The 26,975-nt window shown below is 48.1% G+C and overlaps 1 protein-coding gene across 3 annotated transcripts in view; it reads left to right on the forward strand.

Moving 5' to 3' along the window:
* The window catches only part of cux1b (cut-like homeobox 1b), a 52,738-nt gene that overhangs the window by 17,452 nt on the left and 8,311 nt on the right, over positions 1 to 26,975 (forward strand). The window contains exons 3-22 of one of the 3 annotated variants that reach the window (XM_049726572.1): positions 3,137 to 3,184; positions 7,665 to 7,743; positions 10,123 to 10,260; positions 12,010 to 12,133; positions 13,573 to 13,649; positions 13,718 to 13,784; positions 17,651 to 17,699; positions 18,887 to 18,994; positions 19,509 to 19,697; positions 19,765 to 19,823; positions 19,941 to 19,983; positions 20,139 to 20,235; positions 21,307 to 22,107; positions 22,831 to 22,914; positions 23,255 to 23,356; positions 23,454 to 23,995; positions 24,069 to 24,210; positions 24,816 to 25,103; positions 25,279 to 25,467; positions 26,457 to 26,724. In XM_049726572.1, the coding sequence (XP_049582529.1) occupies positions 3,137 to 3,184; positions 7,665 to 7,743; positions 10,123 to 10,260; positions 12,010 to 12,133; positions 13,573 to 13,649; positions 13,718 to 13,784; positions 17,651 to 17,699; positions 18,887 to 18,994; positions 19,509 to 19,697; positions 19,765 to 19,823; positions 19,941 to 19,983; positions 20,139 to 20,235; positions 21,307 to 22,107; positions 22,831 to 22,914; positions 23,255 to 23,356; positions 23,454 to 23,995; positions 24,069 to 24,210; positions 24,816 to 25,103; positions 25,279 to 25,467; positions 26,457 to 26,724 (3,494 nt within the window). The remainder of the gene's footprint in view (positions 1 to 3,136; positions 3,185 to 7,664; positions 7,744 to 10,122; positions 10,261 to 12,009; positions 12,134 to 13,572; positions 13,650 to 13,717; positions 13,785 to 17,650; positions 17,700 to 18,886; positions 18,995 to 19,508; positions 19,698 to 19,764; positions 19,824 to 19,940; positions 19,984 to 20,138; positions 20,236 to 21,306; positions 22,108 to 22,830; positions 22,915 to 23,254; positions 23,357 to 23,453; positions 23,996 to 24,068; positions 24,211 to 24,815; positions 25,104 to 25,278; positions 25,468 to 26,456; positions 26,725 to 26,975) is intronic. The other 2 variants (XM_049726575.1, XM_049726574.1) reach the window with 2 other exon arrangements.

A 26,975-nucleotide genomic window follows, 5' to 3' on the forward strand; every position in this document is an offset into this window, starting at 1 on the left:
TGAGCCTCCAGAGGAAACTGGAGAGGAGCCTTCCAAAAGTTGGATACAACCTGTTCCGTGACGCCGGGATGTTGGATTGGAATGGATTAGCGGTACTGGTTAGCATGTGCGCTTTGTAGTTTTGAGGTGTCATGTGCGGATTATTTTTGTGGCTTTATTCATATTGCGTGAAAGTGATTTTTGAATGCTTGTGTAACTCTTTTTTGCCCCCCAAAAATTCATGAGGTAACATCATGCTGCAAAGGTCGCCCAGAATAGAATTTTTGGAGATACGAGTTCTCATTTAACGGCCTTAATTTTTTTTCTAATTGCCATCGCTGCAAAAAAAAAACCCAAATAAAAAAAAAAACACAATTAACTTTGATGCTCGATAAAATTAGGTCAAGTGATGTTGTGGTAAAATGCTGACGTCTTTTTTTTTATTTTTTAATTGATCATCAACTGTTTCAAATATAGTGCGACCGATTCATCTGCCGGCCGATTTAATCGTCCAATATTAGCTATTCTAAAATTGGCAGAGATCGGATGATTTTTACCGATTTTTTTTTTTTAACCCATACAGAAATAAATACAAATAATTCTACAGCAGTTGTATGAATTACAGGCAGAACATTTATTTATTTTGTAAGTGTTAAGAGACCCAAAAAAATCTATATTTTATTCATTTTATCGTTTTTATATGAATCGTCCGAGGAATAATTTTGTTCTGCCAAACATTGGAATCTGCATTGGCCTTTATTGGTTGAGCCCCCAATTTCAGTCTCCAAATTAGACCAGATGCAAGATGTTGGATTTTGTAGCTTCCTTTGTTTCCGCCAATTCAACTCCAGGCTCCACACTCATCTCCAATATCATTTTAAAATGTTGCAGAAGGAAAGGCACACATGCTTAAGGGGAGGGGTGTTACAATCGCACAATAAACACACACACACACTCACACATGGAGGCAGATATCTGGGCAAAGACATTCATCAGTGTAACAAGGCCATGATTTAGGAAGGCTCCTCTGGCGTCTGCGTGGCCCCTGGCATCTCCCCGGTATGCGGAGGAGGAATCCGAGTCGAGCCACAGGATTCATTACAAGCCTGTAACGCCACTGAAAGGCACAACACTTGCAAAAAAAAAAAAAAAGGCTGCTTCGTAAAGTTCGATGACACCGAAAAATGCCCCGATTGTGTCCCTCACATCTGTGCGGCCCGTTGTGGAGCCAGCCCGTCAGCTCTTTACGGTCCACACCAGTCAGCGCGGATCACAGTCACATCAGATCAGACTGCATTAAGCCGAGCGGGAGTCCGTCTCTGATCCATAATTTAGCGAGCGGGAGAGCGGGGCCCACGTCGACCGTCTTTCGTCTGCTGAGCTGTACTCGCTGTGAACTGCGCAGCGACGCACACATGGCTTTTGTAGCATTTTTGAAAGTAGTGCAAAGAAATGCGGCGTAAAAAAAAACAAAGTTTTCATTATTCATTTGGACTGACATGCTGATTTTTGTGCGTGCGTGCGTGTGGTCTAAATTATTCATTCTGTTCTTAATTCCCCTTTTAGTTAGTCAAGGCTCCTCTACCAACCTTTTAGAAAAGCTTGGTGATGGTTGTAAAAATGCCCCAAAGATTGCTAGCCAGAGGCGACGGTAGTAAAGCAAACTCTCGTGTGTGTGTGTGTGTGTGTTTGCGGGTGCACATGCGCACACGTTTTTGTGTTTGGCTGCGGGGCAGACAGACAGCGAATGGGAGTTCCATATTCCCCAGAGGCTTCCTTGGGCTGGCCTGTCTGCTGTCTACCGGCAGCTCACACACCAGCCATCCATCTCCTTTGCCTCCTCCTCCACACACACACACAGATTGACCAGTGTGTGTGTGTGCGCATTGTTATGTTATATGGTCATAAATCTTTGAAAGTGGAGGGGGCCAATGGGGCGACGCGCTGGAGAAATGACCAAACGGGGGTTTAGGGGACCGGAAAAGGTTCGGAACGTGCTTTTGTTTTCTTTTATTAAAATTTCATTTTCAAATCTGTTATTATTGTTTCAATTATTCTGCCATTGTTCAGCTGGCGCTTTTATTCAAAAAATTTGGGGGGGGGTCATCAGAAGTTTATTTGAACAAAGTTGGGCGACTCGAGCGTTACCCAGACGTTTTCTAGGTTTATTGTACGTCAATAATGTATGCGGGAAGTTGAAAGTCATTGAAGACAAACCGAACGAGCGGCGGATTTCTAAAAGGGAAATTAGGATCTAATCAGAATCCATCGCAAATGAGAGGAGACGCTCTCGTCTGCTACGCGCGGGTGTTTGTTTTGTGTCTGCTTATCTTGCGTGTGTTTGAAAGGGAGGGAGGGGGGGTGGGGGTGAAGGTCATTATCCCTGGCAGGGGAATATTGAATTGGTCCAGACAAACAGCCACGGCGACCCCTGATGAGGTAACAATAGAGTCGGGTCAGCAAGGTCGCGACCCGTCCTCAGCCTGTCTGGTCCGACCCAGGATTTGGCCAGACGCTGTTCCCCGGGTCAGTTTGGGATACGTGGTTTCCCTGTCGCCCCACTTCACATCATCATTAGTCACTTTTTTATTTTATTGAGCGTGTGTGCAAATCAAATGTTCCTGTACAAAATGTCCTCCTCTGCTGCACTTTTTTTTTTTTTTTTTTTTTAACCGTACGCTCCAGTTCAGTCCGTCTAGCACGGAGGCTAACAGCACGGTGATTTGCATGTTCCCCTGATACACGGCCACTCCACTGGCTATCTAATCAGAAACCGCTGACTCGCACCGGAAAGTCATGCAATGGGACTCGAGCGCTATGAAAAGCAGTCGCTGTACAGTGAAATAAAAAAAAAAAAAGAAAAATCCAAATGGAGACAATTTGCATGAAGTGAAAGGCCTACTTAGCTACTTATGGTAGCGCCTCGCACGCACTCGGAGCGCCTCTGGGTGGCCCAGGTGGTGCTGCACCTGCTCTTATGAGAAGCCTGGTCCATCAGGGCACCCCAGGGTGCCAACCTGGTCTCATGCTCATCACTCTCACACGTTGTGTAGCGCTCTTTCCTGATTGGCTGGCGTGAGAGTGGACATGGAAACTTGTTTGTAATTTAAATTTCAAGAAGGCTGACTAACCTTCCTCCATTTTTTTTTTCTCCCAGGACTTTAGGAAACAAGTCGCCCCTTTGCTCAAGAGCTTCCAAGGAGAGGTGAGTGCTTGCCATTACTCTTGTGATAAACATGCTCATTAAACGCTCACAAGACGCCATTTTAACAGCCGCGCTGACTTCACTTGCTTGTAGTCTTCCCCGTCATCCCCACACACACACCTTCTCGTCTTTCTCTCACCACGATCTCATTTCCCCTCCCACTTTTTTCTCCTCCCCTTGATTTTCCTGTCCTATTCATGAAGTCCCGTCGCCCGGGGGTGTGTTTAAATTGCATCCTGCAACGGAGAAAAAAAAGAAACATCATAAAACCCCCGGCTTTAGCAACTCACCCGACGCCATTTCCTCCGATTTTGTTTATTTTTCCGCACGTCTGACCGGCTTGTTTTTGTCGAAAGGGTCGACGGCAGGCCATCGCTCTTCGTTTCGTTTCTTTTATTTCAATGTTACGTTTCACCCCCTCCTCGCCGCTTACATTTGCATGTACCTTGACCTATAAGAGATGACTTTGCGTGCGTGTGTGCTTATATCACACTCCCACACTTGCACGCCTCCTCCATCATTTTGCCCTATTTCCATGCTGACTCCACCCTCCCCCCCCCCCCCCCCCCCCCCCCCCCATCCTCCTCTTAGCATTCCCAGTTCACTCCCATATATGAGCGAGGGTAAGAGTGGAAGCGGCTGTTTTGGACTCGGGCATTATTTGGGGATGGAGTGGGTGGACATTTGCCGCGGCTAACTCTCCTCCTAGCAAACACACACACACACACACACACACGATCCAAATCACGGCAATAGATAGTGGCAGGGCTGTTGTGCTACCGGCTATCGAATATTACAGTTTAACACCGGGTTACTTTCCATATTCTTGCCTTGGTCGGGGCAGCCACCACAGCCAGCGGTTGTGCTGAAAAAACAAAACAAAAAAAAAGGCAGCCATAATTCAAAGCGACTCCAGCGCTGATGAATCCGCAGTCTATTTAGAGCGAAGAAAGCGCAGCGAAGTAATTGGGGTTTTGTCAGCTGTTTCCACCGCTCTCCCCTCGTCGACACACCTCGACGTGCACGGCCTGACGAAACCGGTCGCTCGCTGGGTGGTCGGCCAGCCGGGGAGACATTATCGTGCGATTATTGAGATAATACTGTACACCCGCACCGGTCTGGGAGCGAGCCCATCAATCAGTCGACTATTCTGCTCTGCCGGCGTGCCACGACATGAGACGCGCCGGGAGTGTGTAATTTTTAGCCCGGGCTTTGTTTGCTTACCCCCCCTCAAGCGTTTTTTTTGATGGAGGACAAGACAGCGCCACGTCTTCCTTTACTCGTCCTCCGGCAAGCGTCTGGATGTCGTCGGTTCCAGACACAACTTTGAAGTGCGGCGCTCGGAAAAGGTGGATGCCTGCGGGTCGTAATTATTACCAATAAACTGTACCGTTTCCGCAAGGCCTCACGATTGTGTGTGTGTGTGTGTTCAGTGTTCCTTGTTGGTCCATCGATCAGATAAGCTTTTCCATTATCCAAGGCTTCAGTCTCTGCTTCCCATAGCCTCCCCTTATCAGACTCCAGTGGGGCCCACACACACACACACAACCCCCACACACACATAGACGCACAAACCACTCAGGTGGGCCCGATGCCCTTCACACAGTGATAGTGGAGTGAGGTGCTGCTGAGTGACGGTGGCCCAAGGGTGCCGACGTACAGTACGTGCGGATGTACACTCGGCACCCCCCCCTTTTTTTTTTTGCAGTTGCCAGCTTTTCTCTCGATGTCATTTGTGTCACTTCATTTGTTTTGAGTGTACGTGCGTGCGAGCAAGCAAGCGGGCGGGTATACGGGGGGGGATGCAAGAGCAGATGTGATCGGGATTGGCGGAGCACGCGGCAGTTCGGGAACCGCAAGGGTTGTATTTGCAAATCCTGGGTGGTCTTCTAATGGCTCTGGTCCTGCAGTTAACCTGCCTCTAACTGTAGGGTGTGTCCTACATTAAACGTCTATTTCCTGCCTCCCATGTCGGGCTATATAAAGCTGCCGTACCACTGACCTTGGCCCCGTCATTGTACAGTCATGCAGCTGTCTTCCTTCACCGCCTCTGGAAGATAATGTGTATCACTTTCGGAGTATGCACCCCCCCTATACATCCCATTAAATTTTTTTTAGTAGATATTTGTGTGGTTGTCCATGAGCAGAGAAAATGAAGGCGTTTTGATTGACACTTTGGCAGAAAAGATAGTTTGAGCGTTTGATTCACAGACAATAACAAACTCGTACAAGCGTCGGGGATTAAATGACTTACTACTTACCTTGGGATCAATCAAAGTGAGCGTTATCATTTCATACAGTAGTTGCTGTCTTTTTTTTTTTTGCTAATATTGAGGCCAGTGAGTGCACAGTGTTGAAGAGGTTTGATCATGCCGTGTTAGCAGTATTAGTCGGCAGCATCCGTAATCTCCCATTAGCGGTCGGTCGTGCAACTGACGACCCCAATCACTCGCACCATGAGGGCAAAGTACATGCACGGGATAGCGTCATGGGACAATTACATACTGTACTCTATAATAACAGCAGGACACTGTGTTTGTGCCAGTGTGTGTGTCTGTGTGTGTGTGAGACACGTCAAACCTGTCTATCCGGAGCTTACGCGTGAAACAAGAGAAGCATGTGACAAAGATTGATGCTTTAAAAAAAAAGAATGGATGAGAACATGGAAGTGACAAGAGGGAGAATTGGAAAGAGCGGAATAATGGAGGGAGGGAGGGAGGGAGGGCTGCTGGCATCAACCGACCCAGGGCCAGATGTTTTGCGGCTAAAAAAAATCTCGAGATGAATCAAAGCCATGTGAGGAGATTTATTAGGTTCCCATCGGAGCACAGGCTGAATTACATGTATCCCACTTTGTTTACAATGGCGAGAACTTCTTAACCACCCATCGACAACGCTACTGGTTTGGCCGGGAATGTGAAGACTTAATATTTGGACTTCTCGAGGCTTTTGTCTCCATTCTATTTTTTTTCTTCTTGCGGAGCTGGAAGAGAAACACATGCCTGTTTAGTCTGAGTTAGCTGTAGCGCTGCCCAGTTACAGTAGCAACATCTGAAAGTCTTTATTTGGCATCTGTTCCCCTCCATTTCGACTTCAGACGTGTCGCCGGCTCGCTTTCTCTATCGCCGTTTCGCCATCGACAAGCGTGTTAAGCGTCTCTTGTACGATTTTTGGAATTAATCCCTCCCGGATCCATTCTCCTGCTGTCCATTTCGATTAATATCGGGGATGGAAAGGCATGCGGCGTCCCTCTCGCGCTAATGGCCGCGTCGGTAATGGATCCGCCGCTGTATTGCCGCTAAGAGCCGACTGAATAATCTGCCCCCGCTGTGGCTGGAAAGACTGAGCCAGCTGTTTAATGATGTCAGCGTGCTGGAGGGGGATACGAGCACACTTGCACTCGCTCCGGACAGATAGACAGACACAAACGGAACGCGTCCATCGCCGCCCGAACAGCTGAGCCGACTGCACGGGAAGGAAACACAACAACTGTGGTTACACGCAACATACCAACACGCAGTCAGGGCAGACGGCGACGAAACCACCCAGCGATACAGGTTTGTTTCGCTCGCTAAGCTGCCATTAGGGACTGGAAACCGGAATCTGGTGAGCTTTGTAGGCCTGGTAGACAAGGCTGCAAAGGCTACGTGACAAAGTCCATAACCGCAACCTAGACACAACCCTACTTTAATTATTTTGCAGGCGACTTCCATTTTGCGACGTCCGGGCTTGAGATGGCGACCAAAATGGTCGCTTAAGTGACCTTTTTGAGTTTTTCCCCTTGAGGAAACTTGAGGCGTGGTCACATGAATGCTGCCAGTAGCGCCTTCTTATCATTTGTAACGTTTTACTCGTGTAATATTCGATATTGTTCAATTTTATTGTGCCATGCAATGACAAAGATTTTGGAGGTGATCTCAAAATAAAATTGTTTCTCTAATAACAAGCCCGGCAAGTCTAATTACACAAAGAACGGTTCGTTAAATTAGATCCGGATCCGACACATTCACCGTAACTTATTTTAAATCAAAGTTATGCTGCTGTTTAGTTCGGGGTTAGGGTTTGAAAAGGAAAAAACACACGCACCCCTGTTGTTAGTCTTTTAGAATTATGACGGGGCTGCCCAGTTGGAATTCATCCTCCATTTTGCAGAGCTTGCCGTTATCTAACAAAGTGTTGTCATCTCTGCTTACCCTAAAATAATCTCCACAGATACCGGTGTCGGTTTTGTAGTATCGGCACTTTTTTTTTTTGTCAAAGTACAAGTACAGAGGTGCAGTTATCATCAACTAAACCAATACTGAGTCGGCAATGTTGCATTTTTATTGGAAAGTAGGTTACGACTACATTTAGGAAAACAGAAACTCAACTCTACACCTTGGAGGAAACCTTTTTTTTTTTTTAAACACAATCTCACACCACACGAACATCTGAGGTGTCGCGAACCTGCTAACCCTTCATTTCTCTTTTTCCAATACAGATCGACGCCTTGAGTAAGAGGAGTAAAGAAGCAGAGGCCGCCTTCTTAAACGTGTACAAGAAAATAATCGATGTCCCAGGTAAGCCGTCTCCTCGTCTTATTATATTAAGTCGATCCGGACACGTGAGGCAGCTATAAAAATGTCGTCACGACCATTTCACGCATGCATGCGGCACCAACAGATGAGGAAGGGGAAAAAAAAGCACGACACCATCCCTCCGGTGCTCCTCGGCGGTGCATCCAGGCGTGCCGCAGCGCCCTAATATGTCCACATGAGATCTCATCACTGGTGTTGACTTTGAAGAGCTCTTAAAAAAAAAAAAGAAAAAAAAGTCCTCGTGCTTGTGGAGCCGCCGCGACGTATATGAGCAGTCAGCGCGGTCGAGGTCGAAGAGGGACACGCGGCGCCGTCGCCGGTAGCAGAGTTTCCGCTTCCACGAGGGGGGGGCCCCCGAAGGGGGCCACGTATGTCGCAACGCGAGGCGTCAAGTTCATCTATAGCGTAAGGAGGTCATGGTATTCCCACACGGTTAGACCTACAGTAATATCTTTGGATTGTACTGCTCCCAATAAGTCAGCGGCGGCACTGACGGGGGCTATTCTTAACTCGCAGCGAGACAATGATGTAATGCACACACACGCACACACACACGCGAGTGTGCACAGCAGCAAGCAGCAGCAGCCTGACTAATGCGGCAGTCTTGAAAGTGGAAACAGCGTGTTTTGTTCTGTCTTCTATCAGCTCAAGGCCTGGTTAGTCAAGCCCAGTGCGCTCTGCTGTAGATTAAAGGTGTCTGGCGAGAACGTTTAGCACCAGTGGCCCACAAGTCAAACTGCTTCCAACTGGCCGTACAGTAGATCTGAAGGAGGGGGGGGGGGGGTGATGAGGGGGTACGTGAAGGACAACAGTTTGATAAGACAGAGAAAGTTACATTTCAAGGGCGCCGACTCGGAGGGAGATACGAGTCTCCTCCATCCGGGGTGTCTGGTTATGCTTCTTAATGTTTTTGTTTGTGCGAGCAGCTCACGTGATCACACACACACACATACACTCGTGCGTGCCCACGTAGCGTCGCCCCGCACGGCGTGTCACCTTGACGGCACGGAATCAGCATGAAATTCTCCAATCGTTCTCCGCTGATCTCTCATTAGCATAGTTAAGATATCTAACTGTGTCAGACACGAGGCGCGCACACACACACACACACACACAGGCCTTACCCCCAGCTGTAAGCTGTCAGTTCCTCTTATCTGCAGCGCACACACACGCACGCACACACACACAAAGTGCTCTTTTCGCTGGCATGCTGATGAGCGTCGCCCGCGTCTCTTGGCTGCCTGTCACCAGTCTGCCACCCATGAGCACCAATCAGAAGTGATTGGCCTGACTGACAGGGCTCTCTCTCTTCATCACACTGACTGTGTATTATTCAGACATGTTGGGGGAGATGCCTGCAGAAAGTTGTCTTTCTTCCTTTCCTCCCGTTTTCTCGCTTTTTGCGGGGTATATTGATGTTCGTGGGCATCGCTAGCGGCTAGCCGCTCCATCGCGACATGAGCGCAGTCACATTTGCCGCTGTGTCATTCAGTCAGGATTATGTATTAATGTTTGTTCTAAATTTCATTTAAGCAGTTATACGTTGCGCGCGGTAATAAGCTAAAAGTCCCAACGAGAAAAAATGAGATGGAACTAGAGCTACGTACGCTGATTATTTGAATAACGTGAATAATATGATTACTAAATCAAAGGTTCAAGCGAAACCGGTGCCTCGGAGCTTCGCTGAGACAACAGCGGGTACACAATCGCGGATGATAACGATGTCGGCTAATTTAAAATAGCCTAGCATGGGCATTTCAAACGCATTCTAATGACCCAAAAAATAGACACAGCCGCCGGTCTACTGTCAGTCCCTTCATTTGAGCAAACGGTAATAAAATAACACGTAATAAGCGCGTTAATTCACGAGCCGCCGGTGGCCACAACTCACCCGGAGTAACTCAACACGCTAGCTAGCGCTACACTCTCATTAGCTGACACCCACGCCACTCAACAGGCCAGGCTTGAGACTGATTGGTAATTGTTGTTTTAATGTACAGTGTAATTAAATTTACATTTATTTAGATTTTAATCGCATTTCACTTCTTGTACTTATTACCATCAATTTACACGTTTACTGTTGCAGTCACTTGTTAGCCCGCCGCCGCCATTATAACGCTAGCACTTGCGGTATTATTTTGTCCTTGATGGCACCGGCGGTTCTCCGGAGGACGGGCAGAGGTCACGGTCAGCGCCAAAATAATGTTCCCGCAGCCGTTAGAGATTCATCGCCTTGCTCAAGGACACTTCAGAGGGGGGGCAAACGTTAGTCCTCCCGAGGCCCGCTGAATGCGCTTTTTGCCGTTGTTGTAATCTGTTTTGCGCCGCGTGTTAAATGGTGTGCGCCTACTCCTGTGGCAGATCCCGTACCTGTGCTGGAGCTGGCTCAGCAGCTGCAGCTGAAGCTCCAGAGGATGCACGACATTGAGACGGAGAACACCAAACTCCGGGAGACACTGGAGGACTACAACAAAGAGTTTGCAGAGGTCAAAAATCAAGGTTAGAATTGCTACCGTGTAAAAATGTCTTCTTATGGATCTTCTCATGTTCATGCGTCCCGACTTTTATTTTATTTAAGGCTTCCGCCCTATTGCTTTCAACTGTTAACCTGCTAGCATTAAAGACAGTCAGGGAAGGGGGCGGGGCAATATTGCCTTTCACAACACATGAAGATGATGAAAGGCAAAAGTATCACCAGGGAGCCTGTTAATCAGATTTTGAAATAAATAATCTATCCTGACATCACAAGCAACTCAAGAGCCGTGTGCCACTTTGAATTGCGTCGTTATAAATCTTGAGTGTGATTTGGAAATGGTTGCAATCATAATTAAAAATAGATGGCCCGACGAGCCGACGCGGCGCTAATGTGAATAGAATCAAGTGTTCCTTTTGCATTAGCGCTCGCAACTTAGGTTGATGATCGTTTCACAGCGGAGAGAAACCTGCGCGGCAGACATTTTTAATCCACATTTGGAAATATTTGAACGCCTCGTGCATTATTGAAAGCACAAAATGTACAAGGTTTTACTCTTCCAATTAGGTTTTCAGGGGGAAAGAACATGTGGCACATTTTCATGAATAAAAAACGACAGGCTACCTCGGGGTAAAGAAAGATGGAAAAAGTGACAAAGGCGGAGATGAGCAAGAAGGACTTGTAAAAGTGGTTTAATTTCAAGTCTGGGGGAGGGGGGAGGGAGGGGCTGGAGGGCGCGGGGAATGTTTTGGAATCTCCCTTTTTCACAGCGAGGGTTAATTGGAGCAGCTCGATAACGGCAGGGTTCCATTCCGCCATTGATTTTTCTGTTCCCTCATCCTTTATCCCTCCTTCCCGCCTCAATAGATGGGGGGGATATTTAAACCCCAAAACGGGCCGTGGAACTCCCACTCCTGTTAAACACACACACACACATACAAATGGCGCAGGGGCCATTGATCCTTGCAACCTAAATGTTTAAAGTTCAGTTAAGCAGTTAAGGGCTAAGAGGGCTCTGAGGGGACTCTCCTCTATTGATTATGTGTCAGAGTAGTGAGACCGGAGTTTAAATCACAGGCACGCGCGCACCAACACACACACACACACACACACACACACACACACACATGCGTGCTAAGAGCTCTCAGTCAAAGGCTGCAATGCTCTTTATCACCGTCCCGGGCATTTATATCTTTCTCTGAGAAATCCACACACATACACAAGAGGCCTATTTATTACTCCAGTTATGTGTTAGATTTATTTCCGGGCCGCCCCGTGCCAAGCTCGGCCGTCAGCGAGTTGCGGCACTAATGCAGTCTTAATGAATACGCCGTGTCTGCTCTCGGAGAACACGAGTGTGCCCTCCATTTGTTTCCGATGGGCAGGAGGACAAACGCATATAGAAATGTGCAGTGGCTCACGCTGGAGATGTGACCTCGGACAAGTACTACATATATATACTTGTGTCTTTTGGTTTGTTGTGTTGATATTTTCGAAAGTTAGCTGTCACCAGATTTGACATGGATTCTTTATCCTCAGCAAATTACTATTAGGAGCTGAGGTGTCTCATGTCACTGGCTCTATTCATGACACTGCCCCCAGGTGGCCAAGGTAGGAACACCAAAAGGGAGTCAAGCAGTTGCTGTTCAAGTGATGCAGTGATCGGTTTAAATTTTGGCTGGAATTATATAAAAAAAAAATATTAGTTTTTCCTCCCAACCCAATTTTCTACATTGCCTGTCAAACTGCTGACTCGTGCTTCTCGCCCCCCGCAGAGGTGACCATCAAGGCCTTGAAGGAAAAAATCCGCGAATACGAGCAGTCGCTGAAGAACCAAGCAGAGAACCTGGCACAAGAAACGCAGCTCCAGTTGCACAACGACTATGCAGAGAAGGAGAGGTGTGTGTTTTGAGATTTCAATCCCGGATGACCATGTGATATTTTTGATTCGATTTTGCACTGCGGCTCATTTCATTTTTCGCTCGTCATCAGTTTAATCAACCCGTTTTGGTGTTGCGTTGGGCTCTTTTTAGATGAATGTCGGATTGGAAAGTAAAACAATGGCTGATTTCTCCCATGGCTGTGCCACTTACCTTGATTGGAATCTGCCACCTCAGACTTGCTATTTTCTGTCACCGCGAACTACTCCAACCGTCCCGTCTGGATTTAATGTTACACACGGGTCCTTTTATTGGCTCGAAATAACTCGATTTGATATGCTTGAGATTAGCATTCATAATTAATTGTAATGGGCCACTTCCTCGTTTAATAAAAACCCATTTGGAATTAAAAAAAATATATATTTATATATGTCCGAAACACAAGCTGGCAGTAATGAATGATTAAAAGAAAAAAAAATAGCTGCCAGATGTTTTCTGAATGTAAAATGTTATCTTGTGATGCCAAATTAAGTCAAATATGTCAAAAGCGTGTGTTAAATGAGGTTATCTTGGTTTGTGCTATTTCAAAATTCAAAGGGACACAATTGTGTTCTTTGAAACACTTTGAAAAGTCTCTAATTTGATACACACAAGAAAAAAAACTAAAGCGCCCGAGGAAATATTTGTTAACAAATGCGACGATTGTAATCTCGCATCTTTTTAAGCGACGGAAGTTTCTTTCGTCTCACAGGTGAGCTGCCGTTGCCATTACTTTTTCCTCCTCGCTCTGATCACGACAGACTGCCCTTGTTTATTATGAGCCCGATTTTTAAGACAACGATGAGCTGTCCCGTTTGCATTTCCTGTACGTCAGTGTTTTATAGCCCCCTTCCTGTCTGAGGGCCCACTTCCTGCCCGCCAGAGGGTGGTGGGGGGGTTGGGCAGAAAATGGATGGCACCTCCGATACGTAGCTTTCTTCAAGGAATGAGCGAAGTGGAGAGATGAAAGGATGAAATTGAGGGCAAGGGGAGGAAAAAAAAAATGGAGATGACAGGAGAGACGGCTCGGCGGAGAAGGGAGGGTGGGGGCATCAAAGAGTGCCATAAAGACACTCTTTGTGCTAGATTATTGATGTTTTTACACGCGGCGGCAATTTCTCAGCAGAGACTAACTTTTTATATGCTAAGAATGAATCTATTTTATCCTTGTGGTTTTTGTAGGCCCGCGCCTCCCCGCCCCGCTTCCTCGGCCCCGCCCCCGGGGTGCCGAGTGCCCCGGTGGCTAGACATTCCTGCCTAATAGGGCGGCCTAATGAGGAGTGGGTTGGAGGGATTTTTAGTTGGGGGGGGGTTGAGAAATGGTGGGAAAATGAAGAATAGTTAAAGTGTGAATGAACTGTGGGATTTTTTGACGCCACGTCGCCGTGACTCGAACGTGACTCTCGTCTGCCTCGGTAGGAAACTCCAGGAGAGCCAAGACTCCATGTCGTCACGGTTGGAAGAGGCCGAGCACAAGGCCCAGTCCCTCCAGACAGGTAATAAGGAAGGAGAAAATGTTAGCTGGAAGAGTTTTCACCGACAATGTTTTTTTTTTTTTTCGCAGCACTTGAAACAACTCAGGCCGAGCTCTTTGATTTGAAGACCAAGTACGACGAGGAATCCTCAGCAAAGTACGTGTCCCCGCCATCCTCCATATAATCATCCTGTTGAGTGAACCTCTTTGCCCGGAAAGAGCTGGATTGTCTCCCACAAGGTTCAAAATCCCGCCATTGCCCCGGCGTTGTAAACACTGACGGTGGCTGAAATGCCTTCTCCCAAAGGGTATCTGGAGAGGGAGGGGGCGAGTAATAAGGGGGGCGTGGCCTGCGAGCACAGATGTGAACACAAATATCTAAATCGGTTAGAATTTGGCATGGTGATCAAAAAGTGGATTTATTGAAAGAGTGTGATTTTAATTTGATCATGTCATGTCCCCAATCCTGTCTTTTTTAGATGATTTTGAAAAAACACAGAAGGGGAGGGGGTGAGGTTGAAGCGTAATCACATTACAAGACGTAACAGCCAAGCCGTTCTTGTTACGCTATTTCAGCAGCATCCACCCCAAAAAATATTTTGGACAGCGTTTTTGATTTTCCCTTTTTTTTTTTTCTTCATTGACGGGGAAATTGCTCAGGATTCCCCCCCGCATAATTAAAAAAAATCAGATCAGCGTAGATTTCCACAACACATCTCAAGAACTCTCCCAAGCACCCAATGTTCATCTATTTAAAAAAAAAACAAACATAAAGGCCTCATGATTCATGGAGCTTGTGACTGACGAGGGACTTGCGAGTTCAGGTAACTCCGGTCGCGGAGAAGCGACAATCCATCAATATCGATCTTTCTCGCCGTGGCAAAGATGAAAACAGAAGCTTTTGCTTGTCAGCACTCCACTTTTGTCAAACGTTCCAAATTGCCCCCCCCCCCCCCCCCTCGTCAAACGTACTTTCTGATTCCGCTCAATGCATAAAACACAACAGATTATAAACTCATCTTTTTTCTCTCTCTCTCTCTCTCCCCTGTACCGCCTTGGCCCAAATTCACCGAGTCTGTCCATTAAGAGAGTTGTTAAATTGACTGGCTGTTGCAAACAGATCGATCCGACTTCCCTCAACCTCGCACTACTTTTTTCGCTCCTACTTCTCCCTCCCTCACTCAAACACTATCTTTTATCTGTTTATGAGAGCAAAGTCAACAGGAAGATTGCACAGTGCAACGGTGCCAATCAATAGCGTCTATAGACTATCCGAACTCGTCCCCCCCCCTCCTTTTTTTGCATTTTCTCTCGCCCTGCGGCCAGATTGCACTCTCTTATTTCTTTTTTTTTTGCCCCTTTTATGTGGCAAGAAAACATTTTTATGTAGAAAGGCCTCCCATTTGCTTGCATAGGCTAATAAACACATGCCTGCCCACATCCCTACGCACGCTCATGTACGCATTTAAACACACGCACGCACGCACACGCGCTCGCTCGCTCGTGAGCCCGAGGCAGTCAGGGTCCTTGACTATGTGGCGTGCTGTGATCTGAAATTTTAATGCAACGCTTTAAAGCACACACAAACCTTCTCTAACCCTGCACCCTCCCAGTCCTTGGAGTCCCCCCCCCCTCTCTCTCCGTTTACTGCTTGGCTGAGCAAATCGCCAGGGTTTGGCTGAACACAACTTTTAACCCTTTGACTGCTTCACGAAAAAAAAAAAAATCGTACTTACGTGCACGTTTTCACACGCGCACGCACGCTTACTCTGAAGTTGCCGCTAAGGAGGCCATTGCGTGACAAATCTCCCATCCTCTTGGTGCATTTGGGTAATCTGCCTTTAAAACACACACACACACACGCGCACGTTCTTCGAATTTGTTCGATGTTGCGGTGCTGGGGACTGTGTGAACTCCAGCAGCCTTTCTGTGTTCACTTTGACGGTCTGCCTGGCTGCATTTTACCCGTTTAGTCACTATAAAAGATTAATGATGTATTGATCCACGACCCTGCAGGGCGCTGCTGTGTGTGTGTGCGTGTGAAGTTTAATCTGTGTAAAGGCTTGAGGGTCCATTTGAGGAAAAACTAAATTGTTGGTGATTAGGGAGCACTTTGGACATATTTCCTGTTTGCATATCCAATACACACACACAACTCTGAAGTGGGCCAAAAGGTACACACACACACACACACACACTGTCACAGTCTCACAAGAAGCTAGCTTTCCTTTTAAGCCTCCTTGAAATCCCCAAGGTAACGAACGCACTGCGAAAACACAGTGTGGAGAAAGAAAAGGGAATGGAGGGATGAAATTTGTGAGGCAATTAAAAAAAAAGAGAGGGGGTAAAAAAAAAAAAAGGGAAAGCATGCCGGGGGTCTGCTGCGAGGAAGGAGGGATCAGAGTGTGATAGAGGAGGGAAATGAAAATCTAAATCGGGGAATATCCTGCTGGCACAAGGGCTGGGGGTGGCCAAGAGAGCAGGAAAGTGAAAGAGTTGAAGAAAAAGGTTGAGCGAGCGGCACACATACAGTAAGATAGAAGAGAGAGAGAGAGAGGGGGATGGAAAGGCGGAAGTACAGTAACAGCTTAAAGGCTCTGGGCCTTTTTCAAAAAGTGCTCACTGATGTCACCGGGTGCATCCCAAATGCTTTCATGTCCCTTTTTAACGTGCTCTCTAGCGCCTCCATGTGGCTACTCCGTCGAAAACGTACCCTTCATAAATCTTGGCCTTATAAAGCAAACCACTCCCCCCCGCCCCCCCCATTTCCAACGTTTTGGGTGCAAGCATGCGTCACCTCATAGCTAGCTTTTCCCTTCCCTCGCTCGCTCGCTCGTTCGCTCGCCCGTCCGACTGTCAGAATACGGCGAAAATCCTTTCCCTGTGATCTGCTTTTGGCCCTCAGCCTCTAGCTTTGCCTTTATAATTCCCAAATAAAGCCAAATCCAAAGGTTATTTAAGAAGACTTTGTGCATCTGTACTTTGATTAAATGATCACATTTGGAGCGGGCGCGCTCGGCTGTATTTGGGTTGCATTACGATATCCATAAACGCTCTCCATTACGAGCTTTTCTGGCTTGTTGGCTCTCTGACCTCACATTTGCGCGCGTGACAACGCTCGGGCGTGCACGCTATAGCTTAAGACAGGATAAAAGCTAGTGAGGTAGTGGCACTATTATGTTGCCCAAATGCACGCCGGATCCTTTTAACTCTTCGGGAAAGAATAAAAGCGGAGTGAAAAGCTCTCTTACCCTCAACTGACTTTTTTTTTTTTTTTTTTTTTAAGTGCGATGCCTTTGGCACATTGTTGACCTAATATCAACTTTGTCTGTTTTGTTTAACACATTCAAATGAGTGATTCGAAAGCCTTACGGGACGTTTCTCATAGTGCGGCACACAAATATAAAAAGCTCGCGTGGGTCTTTGAAGACCTCAGCGCTTAATGGTGGCCGGTCGGTTGCCGCTTACGCAACCGACGCACACTCGGACGTATATTAAGCCTGTATTTTGAGTCAATCGATTTTTATGAATGAACGAGGTTACAGTAATTATCATCGGAGCCCGACGAAAGCTCATCATTTGGTTCCGATTGATAATAAAGAAGAAGCTTTCGGGACTTCGAGAGGTGAACCGTGGCCTCCATGCAGACCATTAGTCAGACACAATCTCACAGCTTCATAGCAGATTAGTCTGCTGTATTAGGACTTAGAGCTCTATTAATGTTATCCCTCTGTTTTAGTGTGGCCGGCCGGGGGTTTTAGGGGGGCGGGGGGGGCGCGTAGAAACACACGCTTAACTGCACGCACACATACAAGCTGCTCGGGTTATGGAGTTCACAATCGGTGGATTAAGGTGAAATTTAGACGCTAGCTTAATGGACTCCTCACTGTGAGTTTATTGGCACGCTATGACTTTTTATCTGGCTTTGTTTTTTTTTTTTTTGTCTGTTTGCGCATGTCATTAAACGTTTCACATCCGCCGTCGTGGTTTTTGCCGTGCGCAGTAACCGAATGTCTTCCTCAGGGCTGACGAGATCGAGATGGTGATGACAGACCTTGAAAGAGCCAATCAGGTAAAGACACTGACCCGCTAACCAATCAGAATGCAGTATTTTAATTTGAACCTAATAATTGTCTTCTATATAAGGAATAAGCCAAAATACAAACACTACTCATAAAAAAATAGGTTATATATTATTATTTTTAAAAATATATTTCTTATCGGCATCCAACTATAACATTATTATGAGCAGGTGTCCGTAAATTTCATTTTAGCTCCATAGTGCTGGTATTTTAAATGTAGGCTATATTTACTTGTTACTGGCTTCTTGTTTGTTTTTAATTTATTACAGCGCCACTAACCCCGTCCATCTGAAACGGGCCCCTTAGCACGCCCTCTGCCCTTGCGCTGTAAATATTCCCGTGGTATCTGTTAATGTCATTGTTGTTAACTTTCATTATTAGCCCGCCAGTATGATTTGTGGCTAAAGGGTTAGCATGGGCATGTAATGTTAATATTAGCCTAAAGGTTAGCACTCTCGACGATAATGCCACGTGTGCGCGCGCTCACACACACACCCACACACACACACAAACGTGCACCGTTCACACTTCTGATTTGAGGTTGACTGAGGATGACAGCATGGCCTCCAGCTCAGCCACAGACTTTTTATACGCTTTTATAAGGAGAAAATGGCAAACAGCATTTTGCTCTGGCGACGAGGCCGTCCGGCTCCCCGCCCTGTCAATAGCGTCTCCCAATGTGCTTGCAATTAGGAACGCCGTGGAATCGGCTGCCTGTAACGCCTAATGATGGCGTGTTTACCCCGTGTTACTGATGATTTCCGACTGGAGCATGGCAGTTTGGCCGTTAAAACAGGCAGCGGGTGTCATCTCAATTTTCCGAGACGATGGAATAGTTCACTTTATTGAACCGAAGGAAAAAGCCTTCCTCCCTGTGGCGTGAAGATGTTTACGCTGGGAGGAATGGGACTTTGTCTCCACAACATATTGAAATGTGGCCATTTTCCAGTTTTTTGACAAAAAAATGGTTCCATTGGCATTAGCTCCGCCTCCATGAAATTATAGCCCCACGCACGTTGAAGTTTTTCAGTCTTCTTGAAGGCTAGCGAGAAAACCGAGAGTGGTTTGAGGAAATGTACGCACAAAGACAACACATTAATTCAGATTTGAGTTGCATAAACATGAGATTAATCGTGTTTGACCGTAAGAACTGCGTCTTTTCTCTTTCTCCTTGCAGCGAGCTGAGGTGGCGCAAAGAGAGGCTGAGTCACTGCGGGAGCAGCTGTCCTTGAATAACCAATCCCAGCAGGCCGCCAGCCCGACCGGCAAGGCCGACCCCGACGCGGTAACACCCTTTCGTCTCCTCGCTGATTTACCCACGCGGCTGACAGAATACATCGAAGAACTAAAGATCAGCTCGGCCTTTTACTTCAGAAGCCGTCGTCTGATCGCAGCGGCCGTTTATTGATTACCGTTGTCTCGGGACCTCCAAGGTCGTCGACTAAATGAACAAGAGGACCGTTTGAGGAATTGCTGTCCTCATTATTGATTCTATCGGGTAACATTGGTAGATGTCAAATAATCCCAAAAAGTAAAAACACCCGACAGTGAAGGACGTGAAGTGTCAATTTTAATAATTAATTAATTAAAAGTAATACTTAAAACTGGCCTTTAATTTATTTTTAAAAAAATCAATAAATAGATTAATTTAACTTAATAGCCTGTAATTTTTAATTGGATTTATTTTTACAAAATTTTGTTTACGTATAAACACGCACATTATCTCAATCGTCCCATTCGGTTGAAGTCGGTCGGCCTGCCGTCACCTAATGATGTGGTTTGCGGTTCATGGCTCGCAGGAGCAAACTGCGGAGGTGGCATCCCACACAAGTCTGGAGGCGGAGCTCAGGGCCAAAGAAAGGGAGAGCGCACAGCTGGTGGAAGACGTCCAGAGACTGCAGGCCAGCCTGACCAAACTACGAGAGACCACCAGCAGCCAGATCGCACAGCTGGAGCAGCAGCTCAGCAGCAAGACGGCCGTTCTCAAGGTAGAGAAGAAGTCATGTGTGGGCTGATTTGGTGTCAGCATTCGTGAAATCTTTTGCCATCCAACAGGAACTGGAAGAGAAACTCGAGAAGCAAGCAGACTATGAGGAGGTGAAGAAGGAGTTGGGGTAAGGAGCTTGAGAAGCGTCAGCGGTCCATGCGGCGGTACAAAAGCATGACCTCGTTTCAAGCCCATTTTTTTGTCTTATCGTTTTTAGTACAATACGTTTTGTCTCTGTCCTCAGTATTCTGAAGTCAGTCGAGTTTGGAACATCAGATTCCGTGCAGGTAAAAAAAATGTCTCGTAATGACATTACTCCCTTGGTCTTTGTTCCGTAATTAGGACATAGAATGATTTGATAATTGAACAAGTATATTAATTATGAGCTTTTCAGTTGGGAAAAAAATGTATTTTTACTTTGCGCTCTCCCATCCGTCATCAGGATTCATCCAAACCTCTGGAGGTGCTGTTGCTGGAGAGGAATCGGAGTCTTCAATCGGAGAGCGCCGCGCTGCGCATAGCCAACGCCGAGCTCAGCGGTAAGTTCAGGAAGGTCTCGGCCCGCCATTACGGTAACGGTGGATGCGACTTGAAGTCGCCGGGTAAGGCTGTGCGTGTCACAGATAGGTGCAAAAAAAAAAAAAAAATCCCTGCTTTTTGCTTTTTCTCTGAGAATACTGAACACAAGCTTTTTGTTTTCAAACATGTCAACCGAATGAGGTTTTATCGAGCCCACGCACCAAGACAAGTCGAGCGCGTTTATTCAAACCAGTAGGTCAACCTAAAGAGCAAATAAAAGTTGCACAACACCAAAAACGAGGACAGCATACTATGGCCCCCGCCTTGCATCAGGACGAGCGCAACAGTGTTTATGGGTTTGAAATGTCATCGCTTTAGGCTTGAATAGCTGAGCAGCTCGGAATTGATTAACATTCACAGTAAGGGGAGCCTACTGTCTCGCTCAATCATGTTAAGTCTCAATGGTTATGCATTTGAATAATATTACTCGCCGCGCCTATCATCCAGATGGATTCTTATAGTTAAAAAGATCCGGGGTGGGAGGGGAGGGGGGCACGAGTTGCTTTCATATATTTGTTTTGATGAATGTGAAAATGGAGTCTGTTGGAAAAACTTCGACCTTCACCGCCAGTGTGAAGACCTGCCCACACTATTTGTATTCTGTTCAGCCATAAATATTGTTTTCAGACTCCCCCGACCTGGATATATTTAATAAAATAAGGACTTGCCGCCGCATCTGGGACAATGGAGCGTTAAGGATCACCGCTCGGCACGGAGGACGACGTCTTTTGACCATTTGCGTCCACACGAGGAACTGCGAAGTCGGGCTGAGCGAGTCCGCCTCGACGGCACGCTGTCGATTGTTTTGGTTGTCCTGATTTTTTTTTTTCCCCCCTTCCAGGCTGTGACTTACAAGAAAGGTTGAAATCACAAATGCATGGGCATTTTGTCTTGGGGGGGTTGGCAAAAAAGGCAAATTCGGAAACGACTTAAGTTAATTTTGTGTTTGGTCTCTGTTTTTTTTTTTTTTTTGGAACCCCTTTTTTGTTGACTCCCCCCATAATGCATGGTGTGTTTGACCTTTCTTGTAGGGCCAGCCGGGCGGAAAGGGACAGAAGAGTCGACACCTAAGGAGGAAAGCGGCGAACCCTCTTCTTCGCCCCCTCCTCCTTTCCCTTCCTCCTCGCAGCCTTCCCTGTCTCGCACTCTTACGGATGCCCTCAACACGGCCACCACGACCACCACCAGCAGCAGCAGCAGTGGGGAAGCGCACCCCTTCACTCCCACGGGCATTGGCCAGGACTTCTACTCCCCGGTCTTCCCGCTGGTGGGTGGCAAGATGGCTTTGAACTCGTTGATCCAGCGGCAGCTGCTGCAGACCTTCTACTCCAAAGCCTTGCAAGAGTCGTCCGGGATCCCCGGCGGGGCTCTTCTGTTCACCCCTTTCACTCCGACCCTCAGCTCCATCCCTACCTCCACCCCGGGCTGCGCGTCGGCCGCCGTCCCCCTGGCGGCCAGCAGCCCCCAGCCGCCCCCGGCCAGCCCGGACATGGCTCCCGTTAACGGGAGCAGCACGGCCGGCAGCGCCCCGTCGCCGTCCCCGAGCCACTCGGACGCCACCACGGGGAGCGTTTTGGACGGCGAGGACATGGACACGGCCGAGATCGCCCGGCAGGTGAAAGAGCAGCTGATCAAGCACAACATCGGCCAGCGCGTCTTCGGCCACTACGTGCTGGGCCTCTCCCAGGGCTCCGTCAGCGAGATCCTGGCCCGGCCCAAACCGTGGAACAAACTCACCATCCGCGGCAAGGAGCCCTTCCACAAGATGAGGCAGTTCCTGGCCGACGAGCAGAACATCCTGGCTCTTCGCAGCATCCAGGGACGGCAGCGAGGTGAGCTCCCGCCCGCCCGCGTCTCGCGGCTCCGTCTGCGCCTGGAGTGCGGTATGTGTGTGTCAAGCATGCGTGTGCGCCTTCCGTGGAGCGGGCCCTGCACACGGCTATTGATCAGCTTGTCAATAGGACCTAGCCTTCATATATTTCTTCCTCCCTCCCATCCTGCGCCACATCTGTGTGTCCTGAACGACTTCTTAAGACACACACAGACATCCCAAGAGCCTCTCCTCGCCATTTCGGTCAATACAGAAACCTTTCACACATCAATAGCATCGATCGGTGGGAACTCGCGAGAAGGCCGAGCTACTGCTAAATGCGGGTAGATTCGATTAGCCCGGGGCCTGCTTTTGTTCACGCATCGGGACATTTCTGATGGAAGATGCTCTCGGCGGTCCGCAAAATGCGGTGGAGTTGACCAACCTCGTCTCGAAGAGACTTTGGGCCTCCGACACTTTGTCATTACATCTCACTCTCCTGCGCTAGTAGTTTAATATCGCTGCGAGAAGCAGAGCTTGGATTCCTGCCGGGGCTCCACATGATGTGGATCAATACATTTCCTAGCACTCTAATGTACGCTGGATAAAAAAGTACCCCCCCCCCCCCTCTTCGCCCCCGCCGCGTTGCATTTACTTATTAGGGAAGTTCATACAATAGCGTAGCTGCTAGAAAAATAAACCCACAAGTGCTTTAACATAGTGTGTGGTATATTGTTTTTAACAGAGGGCTCAGGCCAGCCCCAGCTTAGCCGAGTGTTTCAGGATGTTCCGAAGCGGAGAGCCCTCTCCAATACAGCTTCACACACAGGTCTGTCCCCCTTCACACGCAGATTCCAGCACGTTCTGTCCGTGTGGCATGTTTGTGTCAAGGGTGATGTGCTTTGGCGATCATTGGCGGGCTTAAATGCGCCGCCACGGTCGCCACGCCAAAAAAAAAAAAAAAGCCAGCATGTGCAGAAGCCCCGTAGTGCGTTTGCATGTGTGGCGGGCTCCAAAGGAACCGACGGTGGAGTTTGCCTTAGAGCCGGAATGTTCTGTGGAAAGGTTTATTATTAGAAAGAAAGAAATGATCCATTATTTTGTTTGCCTCCAAATAGTTGGTTTCCCTTCTTGTGTTCATGTCTCGCTTTGTCTTTCCTTGCTTTCAGGGAACATCACAGCTCGCGTCCGCTCTCAAGATGCCGGTTCAGACGAGGCCATCAAGTCCATTCTGGAGCAGGCCAAAAGAGAGCTGCAGGTGCAGAAAGCCGGTGAGTGTAAATCTTATTCTTTCTTTTTTTTCCTGTCAAGTCTGGAGATGTTTCCGTATCCCCTTGACATTTTTTTTTCCCTCCATCCTATCACCAGATTTGTCACATGCGCAGCCCTCCTACGTAGGCCTGAAAGGAGGGGGCGGAAGCGGGCTGGGGGGCGGCGGGGGCAGCGGGTCAGACGAGGCCATCCGCTCCATCCTGGAGCAAGCTCGCCGGGAGATGGAGGCCCAGCAGGCTGCGCTGGAACCCATCCTCAAAGCCTCATCGTCCTCATCCTCCCTGATGTCTCAGAGGGACCTCATGAGCTCGCCGCTCACCGCTCCCCTCCCCCCTTACAATCCCCTGGCTCTCTCCCTCAAGAAGCCTCCCAGCTCGCTCTTGTCCTCCCCCTCCTCCCCGTCGCCAGTGCTGGACTTCAGTTCGGGCATCAAGAGGGAGAGCAGGCCCTCTTCGGGCATCGACATGTCATCGGACGGCGCTCTCAAGCAAGGCCGGAGCTCCGAGGGCTCGCTACGCTCCGGGACTGCGGCGGGAGGGGTGGGTTACTGGAGAGAGCAGTGGTGGAGCAGCATGCACACGGACCCCCGTAGGACTTCAGCTGGAGATGAGAACCATAACCAGGAAGACTCCAAAGAGGTACGTAGGGTTGGGGGGGTGCTTTCCCTCAGCAGTCGCACGTCTGACGTGTTCCCCTCGCTCCGCGCTTTAGGGAATACTGAGCGACAGTCTTTCTCGAAACAAGCCGTGGAACAAGTTGAACCAGAGGAACCGGGAGCCGTACCTGCGCATGCAGCCGTGGCTCAATGGAGACCAGGGGCAAAACGCACATATCCAGCAAGCTCACAACCAAGGTACACAAATCCCCGCCGCCGCCGCCGCAACAACAGCAGCAGAAGCAGCACACATCTATGATTCACACAAGCGCTTTACTCAGAAAGCCCTGATTAGAGCTCTCGGCAAGTTGCTACTGTCCATCTGTCAATCAGTCAATCTTCCATCCCTGGCTCTCTCTCGCCCGATCTGACCTCGCATTCTCCCGTACCCTCCCCCCCCCCATCCATCCACTATGCAGTGGCAGTGTCAGCCAGCAAGCTGCTGGTTCGTCATGTCATAGACAAGTTAGTGTTGCGGCGCCAGATGGCAGCTCTGCGTGTGCATGCGTGTGCGTGTCTCTGTTTCTCTCTGGGGGTGTAAACAGCAGCTAATGTACACTGACAGCTCCTCATGACTGCTCTCTTCCAGCCTGCTGAGCTGCACAGCAACACTACACAGGCAGAGACAGGAGGGGGGGGGGGGGGGGGGGGCGGGGCGGGGATGAAAGAAAGAGCAGCAAGCCAAAAAAGCGTCAAACTAAACTTAAACACCTTTGCCGTTCCTTAAATAGGAATTAAATCCCGTGTGTGGGGGAAAAAAAGATGTCTCCTGACCCACACGGTCTTTGTGTCTCCGCAAACAGAAGGTACTCCCAAAACATCAGCGAGCTGCAGCCCCGCTCCGGAGTCGCCGCTCAGCTCGGCCGAAGAATCCGTCAACGGCCTCGCCGGCGATCTGCTCACGTCGCAGTCGTCCGGGCTCAAGACGGCCTCCGACGAGCCTTCGTGCGGAGACTCCCAGCCCGGAACGCCGCTGCCTATACCCGGCCACTCGGGTCTGAGCATTCAGGAGATGGTTGCAATGTCCCCCGAGCTCGATACGTACGCTATTACCAAGAAGGTGAAGGAGGTGCTGACAGACAACAACCTCGGTGAGACATCGCAAAAGCATCTTTATTATTTAATTGATTATTATTATTGCTATTTCCTGGCTCCAGATTATTCTTAAATGGTCACAATTTTTTCATAGAGGATCTTTTTTTCTCCCAAATTCATCTTTTAAATCACTGCCCCTCTCTAACAAAGGCCATCATCTATCCCAACCAGGCCAGCGTCTGTTTGGGGAGACGATCCTGGGTCTGACGCAGGGTTCTGTCTCAGACCTGCTGGCCAGGCCCAAACCGTGGCACAAGCTCAGCCTGAAGGGCAGGGAGCCCTTTGTCCGGATGCAGCTTTGGCTCCAGGACCCGCACAGTGTGGAGAAACTCATGGACATGAAGCGACTGGAGAAGAAAGGTGTGTATGGAAAAAAACAAAAAAAAAACTCAAGGCTGGGAGGGCTTCAGATTTCACGTGCTCAAACATGCGTTTATTTGATAAAAACATGCAGATGAAAGCCCTTTTTTTTTTTTTTGCACGGACGATATCTTTTGTGTAGGACGGCCGAGCATGTTGTGTGGATCACAGTCGTCTTGGTGTGATGTCAGTAGCAATCAGGACGCCAGGCATCACGTACTGTATTAGATGTGACAGCTAGGGGACCGCCTCGGGCCTGCTTACTCACAGTCATCAGCACTCCTCTTCATCATTGTCATCATCGTAATAATCATCAGTCTATAAAGTTGTATTTTTAATCTTTGTTGGGAGCCTTTATCACGCAGCGTTGCTTTTTTGGCCGACGTGACGTGATCAGCGGCGAGAACAAAGATCTCTGATTTAAATATCACTAAACTGAAGAAAAATAATTCAATATTGTGTTTTTACAGCCCATTTTTGGGGGTCACTCTCCTTTCCAACTTCATTTGGGTTTACTGACCCCCAAAGTAGCAACAGGCAAATCGACCTGACCCAGAGCATTACCACGAGGAAAGACAAGCAACTGTGTTTGGCCCCTCACCTTTGCACTAGCAGCCCGCAAGCTTGCTTTTTTTTTTTTTTTTTTTTTTTAAGAGCGCTCTAACCTTGCTCTGAGGGCCTCACCGCTGTTGCTGCACGACTAATATGTGTATCAGGGTGGACAAAATGTCAAACTAATGTGAAGCCGCCGTGAACTGTTCATTTTCTGCCGCTGGTGCCTGAAGTAAAGCGAGCTTACGTTTGTGTCGAACAGGGCTTCATTGTTACATTTTGCGGGAAGTACAATAGCACCACCTAGTGTCAGTTGAGCATACCTGGTAAAGCGCCCATGACAACACAGTTTGATTATTTTTAAATCAAATTTCTCCATGAATATTTTCCATACTTGTATTTTCGTTAAATACCTCAATGTTTTTGTGTCTACACAGCCTACATGAAGAGGAGGCTGAGCTCCTTGAGCGACGGCCATTCTGTGGACGGTGGCCTAGTGGGGCCAGACTACGTGCAGGGCTCTCAGAGTCCGGGGCCGCAGCAGCACCTGAAGAAGCCCAGAGTGGTGCTAGGCCCCGAAGAAAAGGAGGCCCTGAAAAGGGCTTACCAACAAAAACCGTATCCCTCACCCAAGACCATTGAGGAGCTGGCCTCGCAGCTCAACCTGAAGACCAGCACCGTTATCAACTGGTTTCATAATTACAGGTCAGCGTTTTGAGGACGGTCGTGAACGTAGAACGGAATTTAGCATCATATGTTATTTGTCGTTTAACACCTCCATGATTTACAAAATACACACACCAAAAGTCTTTAACCAAACAATATCATGAACGTCTGCTAGCTTAACCGCTAACATACAATGTGAAATAGCATTGGTAGGCTACTGGACATTAGCACAAATTTCAAATGTGTTTGAATTCACTTTTAACAAACAGTGATTGACGTTCAGCCTCTCT

The sequence above is a fragment of the Syngnathus scovelli genome, chromosome 7 (genome assembly GCF_024217435.2).
Source record: "Syngnathus scovelli strain Florida chromosome 7, RoL_Ssco_1.2, whole genome shotgun sequence".
NCBI lineage: Eukaryota > Metazoa > Chordata > Actinopteri > Syngnathiformes > Syngnathidae > Syngnathus > Syngnathus scovelli.